The sequence below is a fragment of the Emys orbicularis genome, chromosome 3, assembly GCF_028017835.1.
Source record: "Emys orbicularis isolate rEmyOrb1 chromosome 3, rEmyOrb1.hap1, whole genome shotgun sequence".
In the NCBI taxonomy this organism is placed as follows: domain Eukaryota; kingdom Metazoa; phylum Chordata; order Testudines; family Emydidae; genus Emys; species Emys orbicularis.
The window spans coordinates 211166917-211191450 of record NC_088685.1 but is presented as its reverse complement, the minus strand read 5'-3'; the positions used below and the strand labels follow the sequence as shown (position 1 = coordinate 211191450).

The window sequence follows — 24534 nt, the reverse complement described above, 5'->3', positions numbered from 1 at the left end:
GCACCTTGTGCATACGCTAAGATCCTGCTCCCTGAGCAGCTGGAGCAGACACAAGGCCCGTCCTGCCTTCTCCCTCCTTTCTGCTCCAGCCTCTAGCTCTCAGGCAGACCTAGCGCTGGGCATAAGCAGACTAAGCAATTGCTTAGGACCCCGAGCAGCTCAAGGGGGCCCTTTATTTACTTTTTTAGTATGTGTTGTGTGTTTGGGGGCGGGGCAAAAATATTCTTGCTTAGGGCCCCTGATGGGCTAGCATTGCTCTACACTGGGATAAATGACCCGCAGCATGGCCTTGGTGGTGTATAGACATACCCTCATTCTCCTCTCTCCTTGAGTAAGGAGCCCCTAGCCCTCCTTCCCAGAGCTGGCTTATAATCAAACAGACCCTTATTATTCCCTCCAGGAGCCAGTCTTGCTTTCTCAGGCCAGCATCCTGCGTGGTTTTCTCAGCCCCGCCTAGCTGGAGTGTTTGGCTCCCACACAACTTTCCTTCCCCAGAGACTAGCCAGGAATCTGTCTTTCCTCCCTTATGTCCCCAGCCTAGCCTGAGCTAATCACACAGCCACATTACTTCCTCATGGACTATTCCCCACCTGAGGAGGTGAGCTGATCCTGGCACAGGTGGGGTCTCAGCCCCGTCTCCTCTTAAAAGGGACCAGCCACCCTGTATTTTTGCTGCTTTAAGTATACTGGCATAATTAAGTGTCAAAACTATTAAACATAGACAAGGCACGAGGTAGTGGTTTTCTGCCCTGAGACCTCCCTTTGTCATTAAGACACACAAATCAGGATGGTTTCAGACACTATACAGGCCTCATCTACAAGAGAAAGTGGCACCAGGTTAACCTAAAGTGTGAATTTAAACTGATTTTGTTAAACTGGTGCAACTAGTGGCTTTTTTGGTTTAGTTTAAATCAGCTGAGAACAGGTTTAAATTAAACTGAAATAAGCCCTTCAAAGAGCTTGTCTACACAAGGGAAGTTACATTAGTATAAGGTAGGGTGCGAATTTAAAGCACTATAGTTGTACCACTGTAACTCTCCCTGTAGACACCCTTATTTTGGTATTACAGTAGGGTTGCCAACTTTCTAATTGCACAAAACTGAATACCCTTGCCCCTCCCCCTTCCCTGTCCTGAGGCCCTGCTCCTTCTCTGAGGCCCCGCCCCCACTCTCTCCAGCCCCCCTCCCTCTGTCGCTCGCTCTCCCCCACCCTCACTCACTTTCACTGGGCTGGGGCAGGGGTGTAGGAGGGGTGAGGGCTCCAGCTGAGGGTACGGGCTCCGTGGTGGGACTGGGGATGAGGGGGCTCCGGACTGGGGGCGAGGGGTTTGCAGTGTGGGAGCAGGCTCAGGGCTGGGGCAGGGGATAGGTGCGGGAGGAGACTCAGGCTGGGGTGTGGGAGGGGGTGCGGGCTCTGGGAGAGGGCTCAGGGCTGGGGTTGGGTGTGGGAGGGGGTTCCAACCTGGGGCAGAGGGTTTGGGGTGCGGGCTCTTGGAGGGAGTTAGGGTGCAGGAGGGGGTTCCAATCTGGGGCCGCCAACCGGACTTTTAACGGCCCAGTCAGCAGTGCTGACTGGAGCCGCCAGCGTCCCTTTTCGACCGGGCATTCCGGTCGAAAACTGGACGCCTGGCAACCCTATATTAGAATGGTCTTTTTCCAGTTTAAGCTTATGTCAATATGGAAGATGTTTAAATTAAGGCAAAAAAAAAAAAAAAAAAAAAAAAAGCCACTCTAGTTCCAGAATAAGAGTGTCCACAGAAGGGGTCATTCTGGTATAACTATAGCAGTATAATTATACTGGGATAACTGAAAAGATCTCCCATGTAGACAAACCCTGATCTGAAATGAGAGGGTCCACGCAGAGGTTTGCAAACGTAATGGGCCAGACCCTCAGCTGCTGTAAATTGGTGTAGCTCCATTGAAATTAATGCCAGTTTATACCAGCTGAGGAACTGACTGAGAAGAGCAGCAGCAGTTCAAATTCTTGATCCAGAGCAGTAATTTTAGCTGGAAGAAACAGCTGTCTAATACAAGGAAAACCCTAGTTTGCAGCAGTGGCAAGCGCACATGCATAGCTCCCTAACTGCAAATCAGTTCTAGCTCAGGAAAGGAAGTGCATAAGCAACCACTTCCTTACTTTAACTGGGGGTAGCGGAAAAACTCGAGCGGTTTTCCCGCTGCTGTGTTTCCGCATATGCTCGGTTTCTATGGTGCTCACTGTCTGGATGAGGACTGTAATTAGAGCTCCGTCTGGAATTCTGAACTGCATCATTTGTAGATGTGCTCTCACTCTTCTCTGGGAGCATATCTCTGTGCACACTGCCCCAGGGAAGGGAATCCTAAACTAAGAAGTTTCAGGGAAGGGGTTCTCCAAGGATGGGATGCACACAACTGGAAATGGACCTGCATCCACTGTAACTACACTGCCATCTGGTGGTGTGGGTTACAAACGGGCCAGTTCTTCTATATTCCCTTTCATCTCAATCCCTGACAGTACAGAACCATTCCAGGTAGCTCAATTACTAGCAAACATGAGTGAGAATTATTCAGAATGATGCAAACAAGCAGCGTGACTTACTGGAACAGTTACCTTTCTTTAGTAATACCACGGTGGCGTCACAATTGCTGTTATCGTCCATTTCTGTGTTATTTGCTAATCCGTTCACCATATTTGCAGCATTTTTTGTCTTCCTTTCAAAGCAGTGATGTATGGAGGAATTAAACCTATGCAAAGAAAACAAACGCCTGTTGTATCTCTGTTCCCTATATGCAGCTTTCTCAACTGCCCTTCTTTTCTTGAGCCAGACCACGTAGGACCAAACTATAGCATTCTAGAGGGCAAGGAAGGCCCGGTGGTTTTAAAGAAATCTAGCCTTAGAATAGGACAGCTGTAGCTTAGTTACACGCAAAACAATCTCTGTGTCCTCAAACATGACAGTCCATAAAACAGAATGTGTAAAAAGTGTCCTGGATGCTAAAACAAATACAGATTGTAATTCTGTTACACCATCCGCCATGTCAGTGGAATCAGCCTCTTGGTCAAAAGATGGATGGTATAGGGGTCAGGGAACTAGCCTGACACTCTTGAGACTTGGGTTTAATTCTCTGACCCTCCCCATATTTTCTGTGTGACCATGAGCAAGTCACTTGGTCATTCTGTGCCTCAGTTTCCCCACCGATACACTATAAAGAGAATAGCACCGGCCTACTTCACAGGGGTGTTGTGAGGATAAATACACCAAAGATTGCCAGGTGCTCAGACACTAGAGCTAGAGAAGCACCTGGGCTAGATGGCATTACAGAAACCCTGCTCCACCTCTTTCTGCTCTGGAATTACCTCTGCAGACTCTGAAAGCAGAGCCCTGCATTTTAAACAGGCCAAGGGCATATTTGACTTACTTCATGATCAGGATGTAAATGAAGTACATCAACACTAGGACGAGGGACTCCCACCTGCAAACAAAGGCAGATGAGGGACAAATCACAGGGGAGCAGAGAGAGGTCACCTGTGCCCGACGGCACTCCCGGCTTTAGTCATTCAGTAAACCCACATGGAAATGTTCAACCCACTGGACATTGTACTGCATACACAGAAAGCTGCACACAAAGCACCGGGATTTTAACTCCTACTCTGATCCTGCTTGGCAAAAAAAATCAAAAGCAATTGAAAAAAAAATAAAATGTAGGTGTGCATCCACTAAGCAACTTGGACCTTTCGGGAAGGGCAGACTGGGGCATGGGGTGCAGTGGAGCGGGTGGAGATATTTTATGCCCACTTTGCACAAGGCGAATGCTGACACACGGTGCAAAGCAAATGGCGAATCAGGCCCACTGAGCTCCCAGAGCTGGTTTAAGAGCGCTCCTGCTGCTGAGAAGAGACTGAACCAGAGGTAGCACCAGTTCTTTCCAGCTCTCTCTCCACAGCTGAGCTGGCAGGCACTGGACAAGCAGCGCTGCATGGTTTAAACGGCTAGTTACATGTTATGAACTAGCATAATGATTTTTGTAGCAGTTTCTACTACAAAATAAAGGACATTTGTACTAAAATTAGACAGCCCGTGGCTTTTGATACTTCTCACTATGGAGTTTTCCCCCCGCCCCTCTAACCAGACCCTTACATTTTGTATAGTTTACTGTGACAAACAACTAGCTCCAGCAATAAACAGCACCACAGTTCTACACAATAAGACTCATTGTTCATTTTCTTTTAAGTCGAGCTGTGGCTTTTTGATCTCTCAGCTTTAGCACTGACCATATTAATTCATTTCCCTTGTTTCTGACAGTCCAGCGCTCTGCTTCCCCGTTGATGTATTTCATTAAAAGGAAGCAGTTATGTCTAATTTGCCCTCAAATTTAATTTTAGTTTAAAAAGGAAAAAAAAAACCCTCTGCAAAACTGTGGAAATGTCTCAATTAAATTAAAAGTAAACATCCCTGGGGGAACAAATTAAACCCCCCAACTCCCTGCAACATTTGTAACCCAAACATTATAGAAAACCTGAAAATGAAGTTTAACTGACTATGAGCAAAAGTTAAACTGACTAATGTCATTGTCCGATCTGAGAGACAGGCAGCAAACACAATAAACAGCTGAAAGTAAATTAGATTTTTCTATTTTCACCATTACTAAACTGCAGTGTTATTAATAACACAGGTAAATGCATTCATTTTAATATATGATTTTTAACTGGACAGTGCCCCTTTAATGCTATCTCAGGTCATTTTATTTTTAACACCACCATTACAAAGATACTTTTCTACCATTCAATTTCTTTTTAAAAGTTCAAACGTTTGGACAAACTCAGAGAAGACATTTTGGAAGACCTTTCTAATGCTCATGTTTCATGGCATTTCCCCTCTGGCTTTCACTGCCCCTTCCCAGTCGCTCTGACCTCACCCTGGCAGCAAATCTCTGACTAAGGGCCATGCTGTATTGCCAGTCTGCCCACGTAGACACCACTGCCCTCTGGGGGAGTGTATGTGGGTGGACAGAGGGTGCAGACCGACACCACTGCCTCCTTGCATCAGGGGATGCTCTGAATGAACCTCTCCTGGGCATTCCTCCCTAGCTTAGAAAAGGAGTTATGCCAGTCCACCTGCTAATGGGGTTTCCTGCTGAGCAGGAAATTGGTGCCTGAATTGCTCTGCAGAACTTTAGTTTTCCCCGCTCTCATTAACCCTGATTTTTCAGCTCCTGCAATATAATCAGAAAGTGACAGCTGGATACACTTACCAAGAAACGATTTCATCATAAATAAACTGTGGAGGAAATTAAAAAAAAGTCATGTTATCCATGAAATGCGACAGCGTACATTAGAGCTGAAAATACCCTGTTACCTGAACACGTGGCACGGAGAGGCAGCATCATCTAGTGATCAGAGCGAGAGACAGAAGCACGAGGCCTAGGTACCACGCGGGTGCTGTTTTCTTGGGCTCATTTAACTTCTCCGTCCCCCAGTCTGTCCCATCAGTAGAATGGGGATGACAGACTTACCCAAGTGCTCTGAGATTTTTGTATAAAAGGTGCATTCAGAGCAAGTGTCCAAAGGATGAGAGTGATTTAATGGCGGTAAAGCACATGAAGTTATGTGGGAAAAAGGGTGTCCCATGGAAATCATGTGATAAACATGTACCATTGGCGGGGGGGGGGTAGATCCTCAGCTGGTGTAAATCAGCATCGCACCAATGAAGTTAATGAAGCTACATGCATTTTACACCAGCTAAGAATCTGGCCCAGGGCCTGATTTTCATAGGTGCTGAGCTGCACCTACTATTCCAACTGAACTCAAAACACCGGTGAAAATAGGTCCTCACAATAACACCACACAAAACCTTCTGGGGCAGGGAACATGTCTTTCTCCGAGTGTGGTATCTTTCTGAGTAACAATAACATCATGTCACAAAAGTTGTTACATCTGACTTTTGTCAATTTATCCTTGGTTTCACTTTTTAAAGTAGAAACTTAAAGGTGAGCTTTTCCTAGTCACCACTAGATGGCCCTCATGTTCCACAGCTTATTTCCAACAGGGCCTCTGGGAGATGGGAGAGGAGACTGAAAGAGTGCCAGTGGATATGGTGCTGGTAATAGTCAGCGGTGCCAGTCTTTCCATGCACTCTTACTTTAAATGGACATCTGCAATTTACTGGCTTCCCTGCTGATTCCTCACTGTCACCCCCAACCCCAGGCCTCATTTCAAAATTGTTTTCAGCCAGTGGAACGGTATCACGTTGTAATGCGCCATGACAAGATGTTGTGGCAACACAATGTCAAGAAGATAGCTGGGCTTCCTTGGGTTGCTTATCCTGAAGTCTTCTGCCAAAGCGCCTGCTTTCTCCATCCCTTGGCGCCATCCAGCCTTCCTGTTCTGCTGAACAGTCACATCGTGTAACATATTTTATGTTACCTGACAGCTAGGAAAGAGGCCCCATGGTTATTGCCCTTTGGCTCAGTGTCAGACCACGGCTGTTGTTAGAATGTGACCCTGTCAAGTCCAGCGCTGCGTAGGTGACATGCTTACAGTAACCTGGGACCAGGGGCATCCTCCCAGAATAGCTGAGTGCCAACATGCCACCGCCTCAATGCCAGAGCTGTACTTCTCTGGGCCGTGTGGCCTGCAGCCTCAGTCCATAGCCACTCTACAACTTGACATCCCAGGAAATGACTGTGTGTTGTACTTGGTTTCAACTTTTATTAGATTGGGGGAAACTTTTGCTCAGCCATTCTAAAGCTTCATGGCTCTTTATTTGCCCTCATCTCTACACTACATGAAGAGATACAGTTTAATTAGGAAAACACCATCATGAAAAAGCACTATTATGGTACCAGAGAGCAACCAAGGGAAAGGGAAACCCCAGGGAAACACACCCTTAGTCTGCACACTCTGTAAAGTGCAAACATCTCTTTCTTTGTAATGTACACCAGTAATATTGGTTATCAGAAGATAACATGGCTGTGATATATCATGCACACCACAGGTTATTGCTCATACTCACCAGGGTTTTATGTGGCAAGAATAGTTTCAGGCTGCGATGTTTTGGTGTGACAGGACACGCAAGCACGCGCACTCATCTTTGCGAATAAAAATGAAAATAAGCCGTGGGCCACATGTTTTGGCCTAACAACTTTGACAGCAGCCCAGATCCTCAAAGGTATTTAGGTGCCAAACTCCCATGGAAATCGGTGGAAGTTAGGAACCTAAATACCTTTGAGGATTTGGGCTAGTATCCCTTTAAAATTTGGAATTGTTGAATTTTTTTCATTCTAATGCAGGATGAAGAATAACTTTGGAACAGTTTGAGAAATTAGATGTTGTTTTGCCAAGCTCTAATTAAAAGAAGGTCTTGGTGGATTTTTTATTTGGAAAAGAGGTATAGAGCCAACTCCTCGGCTGGTGTAAATGAAGCCAAGCCAGTTTACATCTAATCCCTGGATTTTTACGTGATTTAATGTTAAACCCATAACTTTAAAATACTCAGTATCAATGGGGACACATATATGGTTAGGCAAAACAATGGTGGAGCATTCACATCTATGAGATCATCACAGTCTATTTATTAAAAGAACACGGGATACCTTCCACACACAACACCATCCATTATAGAAGATCCCATATTTTGCTAAAAGTTAAGCATGTGCTTAAGTCCCATTTAAATCAAAGGGACTTATTATAAAGCACATACTTATGTGCTTTTTATGTTCTTAAGTCCTTTGTTGAACTGGGACCTACATGTGATTGGACATTTCTTGTTTGTATACATTCATGTCTCAAAATTAACAATAATCATATGGGATTTATTTATTCTAACCCAAGCAAATTTACTTCCTTCTTTCAATGATCAAGAAGCCCATTTTATCTCATAGAAAAAAGTGGCTAAGGGAACATTCAGATGACTGGTAGAGCAAGAATGATCAGTTATAAGTGTAACTAGTCTGCACCTGTATTTTGTGAAATTTACCACTTTTCCCTTTTCTTCTCTATGACATTAATCTAGTTATTTTCATGGTTAATGTGAAATAAATGTTCATTTCAGCACGACCGTGTCTTTGGAAGGCAAGAGAGAAACTGGTTCACTTCAAATCACAGAGCAGCCAGTAAAATGGACCATTTCATTAGGAATGTCTGTCCTCAACTCACCCTGCATGGTGGGGGAAAGGTAGTGCCTGGGCCTGAAGACAATGCATTGTCTTAGCTCATCTCACAGGAGCGTGCTGAGGCTGAACTCATTCCAGCAGGTACGTGCCTTGCGAAAGGAAGGTGCTACACAAGTACAATTTATGATCAGTATGATTTCAAGTAGGGAGCACAGCACTGAACTGGAACAGCATCTAAAGACTGGGTGTGTGTGTGTGAGATCCTCATCTTGCTGACATAAATGGGAGTTTTGCCTTTTACTTCCGTGGGCCAGGATTTTACCCTGGGAGTTTATGCTAAGGAGGCTTCCATGTTCCTCCGCAACTGAGTGATACTATTTAAAATTCAGGCAATAAACGCTACAGGATGGCACGCTTAAGGGTGCTGTATGTGTAACCAACCTGATGCAAAACCTCAAAAGCAAAGAAATGAAAAGTTAAGCCACCTAGCAGGACATCCCCCTTTTTCCTTCACCCATCAGCACAGAACAGTGGGCGTCCCTTTGGTATAGTTCTGGGGCAGCACCCACTCGCTTCTGGGGTACGGGGGTCTGGAAATCCAGCATCCCTTGTGGGGCAGAGTTAAGGTGATGGTGTATTCTTTGTCAGGTGGTTGTCTCTAGGTGGAGGTGGGGTCTTAGAGGGGAGGAAGGCAGGCTACATATTTTAAGAACCAAACAAGTGCTACCACCGAAATCTGACTCTGTTTGACCTAACAAGGTCTTTTAATGCCACCAGAGAAAATGTCAAGCAGAGGGGTTAAATATTTTAACTGTTTTTCCTTTCTCCCCATTCCCCCATTTCCCTTTATGTGCATTTAACAAATGGTAATTGACATAGCCCTATTGATAGCAAGGAGCTGCCGAGGATTGGGCTTGACTCTGGGCAAGTGGGGTACAGGCCCAAGAAGGAATGATAATATCCTAGTCCTTTGGAGTGAAGATCCCAAGGAACGGGACTTTTGTAGTTCTGTAGCCATGAAGAATAGCCCTCCATGGAAGACATTTGTGAGGGAAGAGAGAAGGAACCAGAAAGAAAGAGTAATATATACCTTGTTTACAGGTACCAGAGTTCTGTTTAATGATCTGTCTGAGTTTCTTGCTATATACCTAGTTTAAGGAATATGCTAGATATGGCACAAAAGGTATGATTGTATCAGGCCACTGTTAGGATGCTGAGAAGCATCCAAAAATAAAGCTGCCAAGCCCTGTGAGCAGAAAGATCACTGGAAGGTTTTTTAAAACAAACAAAAAAAACCCCACCTCCTCCCCTGACTGATTTGCAACAGTTCTGCAAATGAAACACACAATCCAAACGCTATCAGGTTAGAAGCAAAGCGACTTTCTATAGCCACGCTTCCTTTGGATTAAAAATAAACAAATAAATAAATCAAAGGGCTGGGATGTTGCATACGTGCCTTTCTGCCCTTGGGAGGTAATTTTTTACAATATATGGGGTTGTTGGTTTATTGTTGAAAAGCCACTTTCTTGTGCTTCATTATTCTTAAGCCCTGAAAGTAACAAAGCAGCCTTTGTTGGTTTCACACATCATTGCTGTCAATTACATTGCTTTTATTCTTGCCTGGGTGTGGAGGTATGAATTAGATTGAAGACAAGCTATTGTTCATACATTGCAGAAGGCTGACCTTGCAGTGTTGAGATTACAAAGCTCCAACAAGTTGAGGCAAACTCTTTGCTGGAAGTCTCAGGGGGAGGGACTAGCTATGCACATGGAATATGTACCCAGTATGCAGGCGCACACATGCTAACGGCAAAAGAAAATACAGCCAGGAAACTTTCATGTTGCCTAGTTACAGTCACACAAATTCTGGAATTGCAAACGTTCATCTTCTCACCACGACGCTGACTTGACCTTACAAATGTATTAAAGTGAACACAAGAAGATCTCGCTCTCCCTTTCCCCTATTTAGTAGGGAATAGTTTATTTTAGGCAACATGTCCAAGACGACAGTAATGTATAGATGAAAACAACATTTATGCAATATGCAGCTTTGCTCTGGGAAATGTAACTTTTGTATTTCCTGACTTTGTGCGAGTTTGGATGAAAATGTGCCATTTAACTGCTGTCGTTTTCACATTTCAATTCTTATGCTAACATTGTTTCCATTTGTGGCCTGATTTTCAGCCGTTCTGAGCACCTACACTTCCCACAGCACATGATGGGAGCTGAACAGGGAGCACTGTTGATAACCAGGCCATTGGCTTCTAAATCCATGGTTAGGGTGCTATATAAGTGGCCTGATTTTCACAACTGCTAAATATTTTGGAGAATTATAACAATTGGTCACAAGGTGTTATCAATGAAACCATCTTGCACCCTCACCAGTAGGGTTTGGCACTAGTACCCACTAAATCCCATGAGTCTGTGTGCATGTATATGACTCATAGTAACATTTTGTATTCATGAATTGATTTCCTTCCCACAGGGGCAAAGCATGTCCCTTCTTGAGTATGGAGGGCTTCTTGGTAGCAGAGCCAGAGGACCAAGGGGATGGGGGGGAATGACTCAAATTTGAAGTCGGAAATGCACAGATCCTTCCATCCTCTCCCCACATAAGGAACAAAACAGGACTAAGCACCCACTCCATGGCCTGATTGGAGGCCAGAGCTCTGGGAGTACGTCTACACTGCAGCGGGAAGCAAGCCTCCCAGCCTGGGTAGACCGACTTGTGCTAGCGGGACCTGTGCTCGTGCATTTCTGGGGGTATGAGGGGTCCGAGCTTGGGTGGCAAGCCCGAGCCTCCACTGGTGCAACACCCACACAGCTATTTTCAGTGGGCTAATGTGAGCCCCACTAACACAAGTCTGTCTACCCGGGCTGGGAGGCTCTCTCCCAGATGCAGTATAGATGTACTGTGGGTTTCAGAGTTACCATCCCATTGAGATGAATGGGGCTGTCCACTCCTCTCAGAGCTATTGTTTCATGCTCTCTGCAGACTCAAGTGAGCACTGCTGTATCAATTACACCTATGTTGCGTTTTTAAGCTTTCCTTTGCAACCAGGAAGGCTAGAAGCAGCTTTTTTTTTGGGGGGGGGGGTATTTGAGGTTTAGCTGTGACATGACTCCTGGAGCCAGGGCACAAGATTATAGTGCCTATGTCTTAATCTGTCCCCAGTGACAATAATGATGAGGACCGTAGGAGACACTGAGCAGAAGCACCGTCATAATAGCCTTCAAAAACTTACCACAATGAGTGCAACAACAGACAGTGTGTAATAGGTTGAATCTCGCAGCAGACTCCACGATGACAGTGCAACCACCTGAGAAAATACACAAAAAGGAGGAGTGAGCCAGGCTCTCATCATCACAAGTTCTCTGTGTCAAAGGATGGACTGTCATTTCATAGTGCTAGCTGGCCCCATACATTAGCACGTGATATGGGAAATCCAAGTTTAGGAATGCATTGCATTTCTGAGACCACTACCCAGAGGCACAAAAAGGCCAGAGGAGAGACTGAATCTCTGGCACCTAAAGGTGGCAAAGTCATGGTAATGGTCAGCACTTGCATTGTTTATCCAGGGTCACATTCTGCCCTCAGTTACTTCTAGGCAGGTCTAATCATCCCTGTGTATCTGTAGGTTTTTTAATAGCTGTAACTGAAGGCAGAACTTGGGCCCAAATCGTTTGGTTAGGAGAAAGTCACAGTTCTAGAGTCCTGTAAGACGTGTGGGTGGTGGAGGGATTGAGGGCCCAATCCTTTGAGGTATTGATCTTCTGTTAAAAACCCTGCAAGCCCCCTGAGAGAGCTTTCGGCGCCCTGTGTGATGGGCTCAGGACCACACAATATCCGATTTTAATGGCGAAACGTGGGGAATGTTTATATTTTAAATGGAAAGGAATAGATAGAAAACTGGGAGGATGCAGGGGGCCCTGGTTCTCTGCTGCCTCCCACCCTGCAGAGCCATTTACATGAGAACTTCTCAAACTTTTCAGGCTCAGGACCCATTTGTCAAGGTTGAGGGCCCGTCACAAGGCCAGTAAAAAGGCTGGTGGTGGGGTGTTGGGTCCTGGCCCCAGGGGGCGGGGCAGGAGGCCTGGGGGTCTTTGTTGCAGATCCCACCCTGCAGTCACCCCGCAGCAGCCGCTCCTGCAGTTCCAGTCCTGTAGGGCTGGTTGGGCTCGGCTCCTCACTCTGGGTGTTGCAACCTCTGAGGTTGCAGTGCTGCTTAGATTTGGCCTTGAACTCCCTTGTGTGTGGGGGCAGCTGGGCCAAATCTGTGTGAGCACAGTTGTGACCCGGTGCATGGGCTCACAGTGCCACTCACTCAAGTTTGACCCAGCCCCCCACCCCTGCATCTTCCTGACTGAGGGATGGTTGGTCCAAATCTGAGTGGCGCTGTAACCCTGCAGATCCCAACACCCAGAGTAGGGAGCTGAGCCCAGCCAATCCTGCAGGACCGGAGCCATCGCGTGAACCCTTTGAAATGTTCTGCCTCCCCATCCCAATTTTGGGTTGTGATTGAGAAACGCAGACTAACACTGTACAGAAAGCACCTCCCACCCTAGGATCTCCAAGCATTCACCAACATTAATTAATTTAACTTCAAAAGAGACCTGTGAGGAAGGCTACTTGTCATTTTGTGAAGAGCCCACAAAAGGAGTTTTGCTCCAATGCATCTGAGATGCAGCACAACTCCTAATGCAGTGTGGAGAGGAGCTGCCTTTTGTAGATCTCTGAAAATGCACCATGCTGGGCATTTTGGTGGTGTGTTGCCAAACACCTTCAGACATACACGATTGGTGCACAACAGTCAACTAGTTACACACTCCAGATGGGATTTTTAAAAGGGTGCAAGTGATTTAGGCACACGAGGCACAGTGAAAGACAATGGGATTCAGGAGCACAACTATCAGTGGCAGTCAATCTGATTTGTGCTTCTAAAAGTCAAAAATCACAACCACTCTTCACAAACTTTTGTAAACCAACAGAGTTTGAAGTCCTGGACAATGAAACTCTCTTTTCTTATTTTTTTCCTACTTTTTTTATTACCTCTCTCTCTTAAAAAAACAAAAACAAAAACACACTTAGGAAATCTCATACAAAATACTGTGTTATGGTCGCAAAGTTAAGCACTGAAAAATCAGGAAATGCTAAAGTAACATAACCTTAACTCTGCCCCTTAGTGCATATCTGGTACAATTTAGTCTTGAATTGTATGGTCACATATGCAAGTAGTACCATATAATATGAAGATGACTTTTCCTACACACTTAGATAGTTAAGTAGACTCTTGTAGGGCTGTGTATAATGACTTTGAGTAGGACAGGAAAACAGAAGTCATGAAAGTCAGAGTTTAAGGCCAAATGGAACACCAGATGATTTAGTCTGACCTCCTGTCTATCACAGGCCACCACCACCCAACAACCAAAATTAGACCAAACGGTTACAGCCCACAGGAGACTACACTATCATGTGCCACAGGCAGAAAATAAGAGGGACTATTTGCACCAGTGCCCAAGGTCCCCCCAGTGGCAGGGAGCTGACTGAATGAGATACATCCAGATAATCCTGACAAGTGATTTACACCCCTTGCTGCAAAGGAAGGTGAAACCTCACCCTCAAGGTCACTGCCAACCTAACATGGGGGAAAATTCCTTCCTGACCCCACACACGGCGACCACTTAGACTGTGAGCATGTGAGCGAGAACCAGCCAGCCAAGCACCCTAGGGACAGAATGCTTGGTGCCACCTCACAGCACTGGCCCTGTCCAGTGTCCCATCTCCAACATGGCCATCTCTAATGATTCAGAGGAAGGAGACCCAATCCAGAGTATACTGTATGTCTGTGGGGGGGAATCCCATCTTGACCCCTCCAGGTGTCTGGCTGAAACCCTGAAACATGAGCTTTTAGGAACAGAAGGTGTAAACTGGAAGTGAGCCTGAGGGCTGGTGAGCCCTGCCACCTACCATCACAAGCAATCAGGACATACAATCACACTCATCAATTTGTCTAGCTCGCTCTTAAAACTAATTAAGTTGTTTGCCCCCACAACTCCTATTAGGAGGCTGTTCTAGAACCTCATCCCTCTGATGGGTAGAAACCTTCTTCTAATTTCCAGCCTCAATTTGTTCCTGGTCCATTTGTTCTTGTGCCAACATTTTTTTTTTAGCTTAAATAGCTCTTCACTTTCCGTAGGGTTTACAGAGAGCAATCATATTCCCCCCCCCCCCCATCAGCCTTCTTTTTGCTATGTTAAACGAGCCATGTTTTTCCAGTCTCATAAGATCGACTCTCCATTCCCCTGGTCATCCTAGTAGCTCTTCTGCACCTGTTTGTTTGAATTCATTTCTCCTGAACATGGGTGACCAGAGCTGTACACAGTATTCCAGTTGAGATCTTACCAGTGCCACGTACAATGGCATTAGTACTTCTCTATCTCTACTGGAAATGCCTCGCCTGATACATCCTGGGATCATATTTGCCTTTTCCACCATGCATCATGTTGGTGGCTCATGGTGATCCTGTGTTCCACCAACACACCCAAGTCTTTCTTCTCCTCTGTTGCCTCAGCTTGTGGGAGAAATTTTTTTATTAGATCCTAAGTGCAGGACCTTATTATTGAATTTCATCTCATTTCTGTGACTCAAGGTCATCCAGCTATTCCTGTATAATATTCTGATCCTCCTCTGTATTGACAATGCTTCACAACTTCATATCATCCACCAATGATTTGCTGATAACAAAGTCATGTATATGAAATGAACACAGTATACCATATCGTTAGGTGCTCCATATTAGTATATAGGATAGAGTAACAGTGAAAATTTGCTACAGATACAGACTACGTAGAATTTCATTGATTTCAATGGAGCTCCATGAGATGCAGTGGTTTGTTTTCCATCAGAGAGAAGGTTGCAGAATTGGGAGCTAAGTTTGCAGGGATATTAGCTTGTCGTTAACTGCCTCGGTCTCTGAATTAAGCCTAATTAAGTCTGCAAAGTGCCTGGCTACAGAGTTAAATTAGAAGACACCTAAAACATTAAAGCTAGACAAATTCCAATTAGAAATAAGGCACACATTTTTAACAGTCAGACAAATCATCGAGCTCAGTGAAGGGGTAACTGGGTGAAATTCTCTGGCCTGTGTTATACAGGAGATCAGACTAGGTGATCAGACTAGGTGATCTAATCAAGCATAACAACTCAGAAGTTATGAGATGATATCAACACAACAACAACGGGATGAGTTAATCTGGAAATATCTAGATCAAGTCCTTAGAATAGGGATTACTTACCTTAGAAGGTGGTTGAATTTAAGATTCAATTCTCGAGCAACACACACATTTTCAAAACTGTGTGCAAGGTCATGGAGAATATTTTTATAATATTTCTCAGAAACAGAAAAGCCTTTCTTTAGCTAGGTCGCACTGGACAAACATACTTGGGGAAAGATCAGATATACTACCGAGTCTTATATTCAGAATCTCCGTTTTGGAAGGCTTACATTTAAAGCAGCATAACTCGGTCACAATCAGAATTACAGTCCAAAGGCAAAAATCAGTGGAATTATCCCTATAACACTAGGCTCTCACATTTTTGACTGAGCTATTGGTATTTTAGCTTTCATAGTCCATCCATTCTCCTGAGCTTTGGACAGTGTGACAAAGTTCCTCCTCTATCTTGGTGGGTCCTGCGCTTATTGGTGGATTTTCTTGCCTCAGAGATTCACCATGTGGGTTGGGGAACAGCCCAGAGACCTTCCCCTCTGGAAGAACCCACAGTCCAGGTCAATTGGAGGGTTTGGGGGGAACCCAGGCCCACCCTCTACTTCAGGTTCCAGCCCAGGGCCCTGTGGACTGCAGCTGTCTATAGTGCCTCCTGTAACAGCTGCATGACAGCTACAACTCCCTGGGCTACTTCCCCAAGGCCTCCTCCAAACACCTTCCTTATTCTCACCACAGGACCTTCCTCCTGGTGTCTGATAACGCTTGTGCTCCTCAGTCCTCCAGCAGCACACCCTCTCACTCTCAGCTCCTTGCGCCTCTTGCTCCCAGCTCCTCCCACTCACACCACAAACTGAAGTGAGCTCCTTTTAAAACCCAGGTGCCCTGATTAGCCTGCCTTAATGGATTCTAGCAGCTTCTTCTTAATTGGCTCCAGGTGTCCTAATTAGCCTGCCTGCCTTAACTGGTTCTAGCAGGTTCCTGATTACTCTAGTGCAGCCCCTGCTCTGGTCACTCAGGGAACAGAAAACTACTCATCCAGTGACCAGTATATTTGCCCTCTACCAGACTCCTGTACCCCACTGGTCTGGGTCTGTCACAACATGTACTGGATGGTTATTTAAACCTCTAACACAAGATAAAGACTAGCAATTGCTCTGTTTTGAGTTCTCCTTAGGAAAACTCTGCAATATGCATGCACAATGGCTGCCATGAAAAAGGCAACATTTGTCAGTTATCTCACACTGCAGTATTTCCCTGTCTTGCTCTGTGGTCACTGCTGGCAAATGTTGACTTTAATGGGGGCCATTGCATTCAAGTGGTTGCATTCAATTTTAGAACTGTGAGAAGGGACTCTTTGAACTTCCGAAGGCCAGATGGTGCCATAAGACACAGGTCTGTGATGGAGGTGGGGCATCGCTGTACAAGCGCAGGGGTAGTTCTGATAGACATTGTTAGAGGAAGCCTTCATTCCACAGACATGGTCCTGCTTTCTGCCTGCCCACTTTCGGGGGAGCTAGTGCCTTTCCAATGCTCTCTTCTGGCCTTAAAATCTATGAATAAAATTGTGAGAGGTGACGATTCTGTGTACAGTACACAACGCACACACATTGTTAAAATATATATGTCAGAGACAACCATGATCCATGAAGACAGAAGGCTAATTTAGTTCTTGACTTTCTTAACTAAGAGCACTGATGGGGTGAATGACAAATGCTCATACAGTTGTTAACTTCTTCAATCAGCTAAAGTTTAACTATGATTATTTCTTCCACAGCCCCATAACTAATCTGTCTCCTTAAATCCTTATTTTCCATTTCTAGAGGGTACGTCAGACATTCCCTTAATAAAATATGGTTTCCATCCACATCCCCGAGTCATGTTTCTTCATGAATTCAATCAAACCAAAAGAAACTTCATTTTCACTTTTCATTATCTGTAAAACCCATTCTTTTCACAGAAGATTGAAGCGTAACTGTGTGCCCACATTGTCAACGATTAACCCTTAGAACACTGGGCATTTTGCAGCCTGCTGGCCCAAGGAATGTTCTGGAAGATGTCGGGCATGATTCTAATTTACACGAAGGCCTCTTTGCACCATTCAGGCAGTATAAAGGGGCCTTGTAACTGCAACCTACACCCAATCTACGCCCTTTAGCCCACCAGAGCAATGTAAAGAGAGACAGTGTAATTGAGAATCAGGCCCTGAGTATTCACAGATTGCTAGCCTGCGCTGAATTCTGTGCCATCACATCTTCACTGCTACTGTTACCGGTGCTGGCTAGATTAAAGCTAGCACAGGCAGGCCTACCTGTGCTACAATCACACCTTACACTGTGATGTAGATATACCCACACAGTGTTTGTGTTATTAGTAAGGCTGTCAGAAAGTTGTGATATTTTGGTTCAAAAGTTGCTGCCACTGTTTGTTAAAGTTGCGGTTTGGGGTGCTGCGTGTGTGTGGGGGAGGGTGCAGGACCTAAACACTTGTTTTGTACCTGACTAGAGGTTGGGTCCTTTACTTTCCAACAGTGGCTGGCTATCCTCCCATTTCTCCAGTCGATAGGGTGGGGTGGGGTGGGGCTGAGACCCCACATCTTAGAGCTGGCCCCAGCTCAGACTGCTGGAGGTCCTGTGTGGGGCTGGCACAGCCCTGTGCTCTGTGAGAGGCACACGCCCCAACCCCCACCTAGCCCTCCCCGAGCCCATCCCGCAATGTGGCCAGGCAGCTATGGAAGGCAAAGTCCTCAAGGTTGTGCAGGAACCACTGCTGCTCAGCAGACCTGGCCCGTGTCACGTGACAGAGGCAGAACTGCACCTGGACAAAGTGTGAGGCCAACAGAGCCGGAGTACCGAGTGGGGGGAGCCCCTGGAGATCCTGGCCCTGACCCACACGGGTCCCTGGCCCCACTCTCCTCCATCCCTGCCCCCAATGGGCAGTGATGGAGTGGTGGCGGGGGCAAATTTGCAAGTGGCATTTCAAAAGAGTTGCAGTGTGATTTGACAGTTGCGGTGAGTGTTATAATTTGCTGTTTCTGCACCGGACTCATGGCCTGTGATTTTCTTACAGCCTTAATTATTAGCAGCCCATTGCAGCTGTCCCCTCCGTATTATTAATTCCAGCATCAGCAGCATTTGAGCTTCAAACCCTCCCCTCGTCCCCCACAGGCCAGCTACTTAAGTCTAACACACCATCTCCCTTGAGCTAGAGATTTCACTGTGTGGACAGGAGTTGCATTAAGGGCGGCACTCAAGTTATACCTCAAGCTAGCAGTGCCGTGAAGACAAGCCTTAAGAATAGAAGGACATGCAATACACGTTCAATAGAGGATAAAACAGGATTGCTGCATAGTTCTTCTCACTCAATACCTTTCAAAGCCACAGAAATCGGAAGGAATTTGGGTCACTGTGGGCCAATTTAGACAGGACTGTAGAAGAGAAAGGCCACTGAGTAATTCAGTCCTTGACTTCATTAGCTAATAGTCTCAAAAGGGCAGATTAAAAGCTGTCACGGGGCTGTAACATCTACAATCTGCTAAACTATGCTCTATTTTTTTCCGCAGCCCTAGGATGTCCCCACAGCTGAACTGTCTCCTCAAATCTCTATTTTCCATTTCTCCAGTGCACTTCAAACATTCTGGGCCAGATCCTCCGCTGGTGTACATCAGCACTGCTCTGGTGAAGTCAAGGGAGCTGGGCCAACTTACACCAGCGGAGGATCTGGCTTTATCTTTATAAATACGTGTTCCAGCCACATCCTCAAGTCATGCTTGTGCAAGAATTCAATCCAATCAACAGTAGCTTCATTTTCATTCCACGTTATCTAGACAAAGGGTCCTGTTTCAGAAAGCTGAAAGAAAACAGTTCCCCAGAGATCTCTGGTATTAACCCTTCCATTACTGGCATTTTCCAGACTGCTAGCAAAACAAATCGTTTGAAATGTCATACTCTAAGGCCTCTTTACATTGTGACTTTTTACGTAGGTGTAAGTGTAATTCATGCTCAAGTTAACAACGCTTTACACTGCCAGAGCCGTGGAAAGAACGTTTATTTGAAATGAGAATCAGGCCCATGCGATCGGTGGGTCAGATTAGATTTACACCAGTTGAGGGTCTGTCTCTATGCACATCTGTAGGTTATGATTGAAATACTCAAATTTAGATGCCTAGAGGTATGCTCCTAAATCCATATTTAGGCTCCTAGATGGTCTTTTTTCTTGGGCTCCCTCATTTGACTTTGTTTTTTAATTTTTACAAGCGTTTTATAAAATTACATTTATTCTATTTAACTTTGTTGTTATGATGCTATATAACATCCTTGTGCTGGGGTGGGCAGAATCAGGGCTGGACATTTTACCCCTATAATCATTCGCGTTACTTAAAGATGTGGTAACATTTCTACCATTTCCCAAGTAAAGAAGTTTGTTGGTTGCCATGGAACCTCCATTTAATGAATGATCACTATACAGGGATAATACCCTGTATCAGCTGATTCACATAGCTTTTTCTGTGAACTCCTTATGTAAGCTTCATGGGTCCATCTCAGGTTGGAATCTGAAAGTCAAGCTGGCTTTTTTCTGACTCATAGATCATCATATGTAGTAACAATCCTGAAGGTCAAAATCGACCTTCATATACAGCCGGGCTATCCCACAGATGGTCAGATTCGGCCCTGCATCACACCTGAACAACCCCATTATCTCAAATGGGATTACAAACATGTACCCGATGGCAGACTGGAGATGCTTTAAGAGCTGGAAAGAACCTAGCTTCTGATGCCAAGTTGAGTGGGACCTATATAAGGAATTGGGCTTGTACGAGGAGTTCATGTTTCACATAGCTCATGACACATCTATGCTGCTATTGCAAAGTAAAGCCGAGATCTGGGTTGGGGGTGGGGATGGCATAGGTTACAGCAGATTTATGCCTGATGAGAACCCCCCAGGCGAATTCTCAGCAGGCCATATATGGCCAAATTCAGTCTCCTTTGTGCTGCTGGAGCAGTGCAATGGGATTGGGATGGGGGAGAGACTCTGGTCCTATATTTCTCTGTGAGATGAAGAATTTCATTATAGGGTACAGCTGAACTGTAACTATGACATTACAGATTGCTCAGTTAAAAATATATCACTCTCCTTGTCTCTTTACGGTCAATCCCTAAAGAGTTACTGTGGAAAATGTGAAGGGCTGTTAGTTACATTTTTAAACCTTTCACACGCTGACACATACATCTTAATGTATCCAAGAGACAACTTAATTCCTGGTGTTGCCATTTAAGTTATGCACTGCAACCATAGTAACCAAAGCAATATAAGCATCAAGTTGTCAGTCCATGCAGCATGGAAAAGTTGCCCTATGGGGACTGATTACAAATGCTCCTGAAACCCATATCTGGCTCAGCATGACCAAGTGTCCCACAGTGAAGAAATCTTTGGCGAGCGACAGTGAGAGTAGGGATAGAAATGATGTGGAGAGGAAAACACTCTAGAAAAAGGAAAACAGGAAATACCATTTTTTCTCTTCTTGTATCTAAAATGTAGTTATTTATCTTGATCCTTTTAGACCAGTGATACTCAGACCTCAGTGGTTATTTTATATATATATATATATATATGGAGAGGGAGATATATCTATTGCATAGAACTAGAAGTGACCCCAAAAGGTCATTGAGTCCAGCCCCCTGCCTTCACTAGCAGGACCAAGTACTGATTCTTGCCTTAGATCCCTAAGTGGCCCCCTCAAGGATTGAACTCATAACCCTGGGTTTAGCAAACCAATGCTCAAACCACTAAGCTATCCCTCCCCCTGTTCAGAAGTGAAATTAGTGATCAACATTACCCAAAAGACCCACTGTAGTGGGCATTCATTGTTTCATTTACTATAGTACTATGTATTCATATTTAAACAGTATGACAGGAGAAATTATATAAAATATGTATAAAATTCTCACAGCAAAATGACTGACCAAGTATTATTATTTTATCAACTACAATTGGTTAATAACATAGTAAACGCATCCTGATTGGTTAATAACTTGGATTGGTTAATAATTAAATCACATGGTGTTTTAATATGTGCTGCAAAGAGTCGCAGCGGACACATTAAAGAGTCACTTGCGGCTCGCGAGCCTCAGTCTGAGTATCACTGCTTTAGACTGCTCAGTCATTGAAAAGAACTCTACAAACAGGAAAGAAATACTCACAAGGCAACAGACAGCATGTGCAGGGGAGGGGAGAAAGGAACTAATTAGCAAGAAAGGAAGACACTACATCCAGCCCGTGTCAAGACTCTCCTAGTTTTGATTATTGCTGTCAAGACCTCAAACGCATTGGACACTGCTGACAAAATCTCTGATCAAGAGTGCACAGGCCCAGGCACATCCTGATGCAGAGCCCTATAGGGACAATGTCTTGAAGTCTGCTAACGTTTTCCCTTTGTGGTAGGAGAAAGAATGAAAGCAAGTGAGAGAGAGAGAGAACACTTAGTTTACTGTAGGGTGACCAGACAGCAAATGTGAAAAATCGGGACAGGGGGTGGGGGGGTAATAGGAACCTATATAAGAAAAAGACCCAAAAATCAGGACTGTCCCTATAAAATCTGGACATCTGGTCACCCTAGTTTACTGGGCTCCCCTAGCTGAGATCTAGTGCGCAGCACTAACGTTTAGTTCATTTTACTTTAATTTCACAAGTTATTAACTTCTGAACCGGGGGCGTGACTAGGGATCACAAGCATTGCTGATACTAGTAAAGCAAAGCACACGAGTACTGGAGACTACACCTAAAATTAAAAATGAATTCCCACAGATGTAGATTTCAACACGTAAACCAATCACCAGGGAGGCTCGCTGACTGGGTAAAGGAAAAAAAGTGATCTTTCCCACCGAAAGGCTCACGAGGGGCTCTGACCGTCTCCTTCCAATGGCTGAAGGTTCTCTCATCCTGCAGACCTCAGTAGGTCCACAGGACGGAGGGGAATGCCCCAACCAGCTCCCTAGATGCCCCTAAAGACTTATTGGAAGGAGGAATCCCAAATGATCCTTAGGACTCTTCCATGCCTTAGGCTCATTGTCGGCTCTCCCAACCTGTGAGCTTTAGGAAGGTCATCAGGGGTTACCCCAAATCCCCAAGCGCCATAGTATGCTTGGTAGCCAGGCTGGTCAGTCTGACAAGCACCTGTTGACTCATCGGAGAATGGGGAGCCTGTTCGGCTACAGTAGTTAACTAATTTCCAGTTGTGAGGCCATCTGTGAAGCCTCATTTTCTTCAAATCCTGCCAGTTACACCCGTGCATCCCAACTGAGAGAAGAACGGGGACAACAGAGGGACACAGGTGTAGCTGAGGGCAACGTCTTTATTATACTAATGAAGATGCATGAGCCAGAAAAAGCAAACATCTCTCGAGCCTAGGCTCAGACTGGAGGGCCGATGGGCAATCTGTTCTTTTATTCCTACACCAAGCAATCGGATATGGACATCACTGAAACAGAAGAGATGTCGAACCCACCAGTGCTGTCTTTGCAAAGCCACTCTCCAGAGCAAAGCTGCACTTGAAAGGGCTACAAAAATCCCCCTTCCTCCAGTTAACATTGCGCTGATGATTCTGTAAACTCAGCGGTTGCTGCTACCAAGCTGTTAGCTGTAGAGTACTCAAGATCTCTGGATCACAGGGACACTCAGTTACAACTGTCTGGGGCCCAGTGGTAGGGTTGCTGGGATGTGCTGAGGTCTGGGTGGTCATTCCCCACTCAATCGGGTCACCAGAAGAAAGGACCTCAGCATGCAGTGCACAATCATGCCACTGCTACCACCAAGCTACTTACCTTATGAAGTTCTGGAAAGCAGGGGATAGTTTAAAATCAGGGCAATTAATTTATGATTTATTATTAAATGTTTATACTCTGATAGCATCTAAGTTTCCCCCATTGTTTCTCTTTTTGTGCCTTCTTTCCTCTCCCTTTTCCTCTTATGAGTCTTTTTGCATCTTTCCCTGCTTTCTGACTTCTCTACAGAGGCAAAACACTAGCACTTTACCCACAGAATTACTGCAGAGGGCAATTGACTTGCTAGTCTAGTCAGTTTCCAGGTGTAAAGTGCTTCTGTGTGTCCTGCAGAGGGAAACCCAATCCGTCTCTCATGAGCAGGGGTGCTGGAACAGTTTTGATAGTGGGGGCGCTGAGAGCCATTGAACCAAACTGTAAACCCTGTATATAATGAAAACCACTTCAAGCTGGGGGGTGCTGCAGCACCCCCAGCACCCTTAGTTCCAGCACCCATGCCCATGAGCTAAGCTCAGGAACACGGGCTGCAAAAGGAAAAAGTCTAAGATCCAATGATCTAGTCCAAGCTATGATCCATGCAAAATGATGATCATTACCCTACCCTCTCAGCCACTGGAGAAAACACTCCCACCAATCCTTACCTCCAAGTACTAACATTGTATATATTACAGTAACACTAAGGGCATGTCTACACTGGAAAAAAGGAACCGCGGACATAGCCACAGCTGGCCCGGGTCAGCTGGCTCAGGCTCACAGGGCTGTGGGGCTAATCATTGCTGTGTAGACGTTTGGGCTTGGGCTGGAGCCTGGGATCCAGCCCAAGCCCAAATGTCTACCCCGCAATTTTTAGCCCTGTAGATCAGACCCAGTGAGCCTGAGTCAGCTGATCTGGGCCAGCTACGGTTGTTTAATTGCACTAGAGATGTACCCGAAGAGGCCCTAGTTGAGATCATCCCCCAGTGTGCTAGGTGCTGTACACACACCCATGGTAGGACAGTCCCTGGCCCAAAGAGCACACAGTATGAACAGCCCAAGGAAGCGTTATTATCCCCATTTTATAAATGGGGAACTGAGGCAGAGAGAGTAAGTTACTTACCCTAGATCACACAGTCTGTGGACGAATCAGCACCTTACTCCAAGGCTTCTGAGTCTCATTCCAGTGTCTTACCCACACGGCCATCTGTCTCCTCTATTTAGACATGCCCCTCCATCACTCTTCCTGACTACTCCTTTCCTCCCAGCTGGGGCAGAAAACCCTCTTGCCAGCCCCCGGCATTCCCCAGAAGAAGAGAGCTGGCCAGACTTGTCACCCGATTTGCAGCTAGCTCCATGTCTGCAACATATTTTGGTTTCAACTGGACCCGTCAGCCCTGTGTGTAGCACTGAAAACTTACACGGCAGTGAAGTGTTCATGGTGCAGAATGCAGTGGCTGGTAGTTAAC

General features: G+C 45.4%; 1 protein-coding gene across 1 annotated transcript in view; it reads right to left on the bottom strand.

The window, feature by feature from the left end:
• The window catches only part of SLC24A3 (solute carrier family 24 member 3), a 127082-nt gene that overhangs the window by 32111 nt on the left and 70437 nt on the right, over nt 1-24534 (bottom strand). Inside the window, exons 5-8 of the mRNA XM_065401305.1 lie at nt 11336-11410; nt 5232-5257; nt 3399-3452; nt 2590-2723 (exon numbers count right to left, since the gene is read on the bottom strand). Of these exons, the coding sequence (XP_065257377.1) occupies nt 2590-2723; nt 3399-3452; nt 5232-5257; nt 11336-11410 (289 nt within the window). The remainder of the gene's footprint in view (nt 1-2589; nt 2724-3398; nt 3453-5231; nt 5258-11335; nt 11411-24534) is intronic.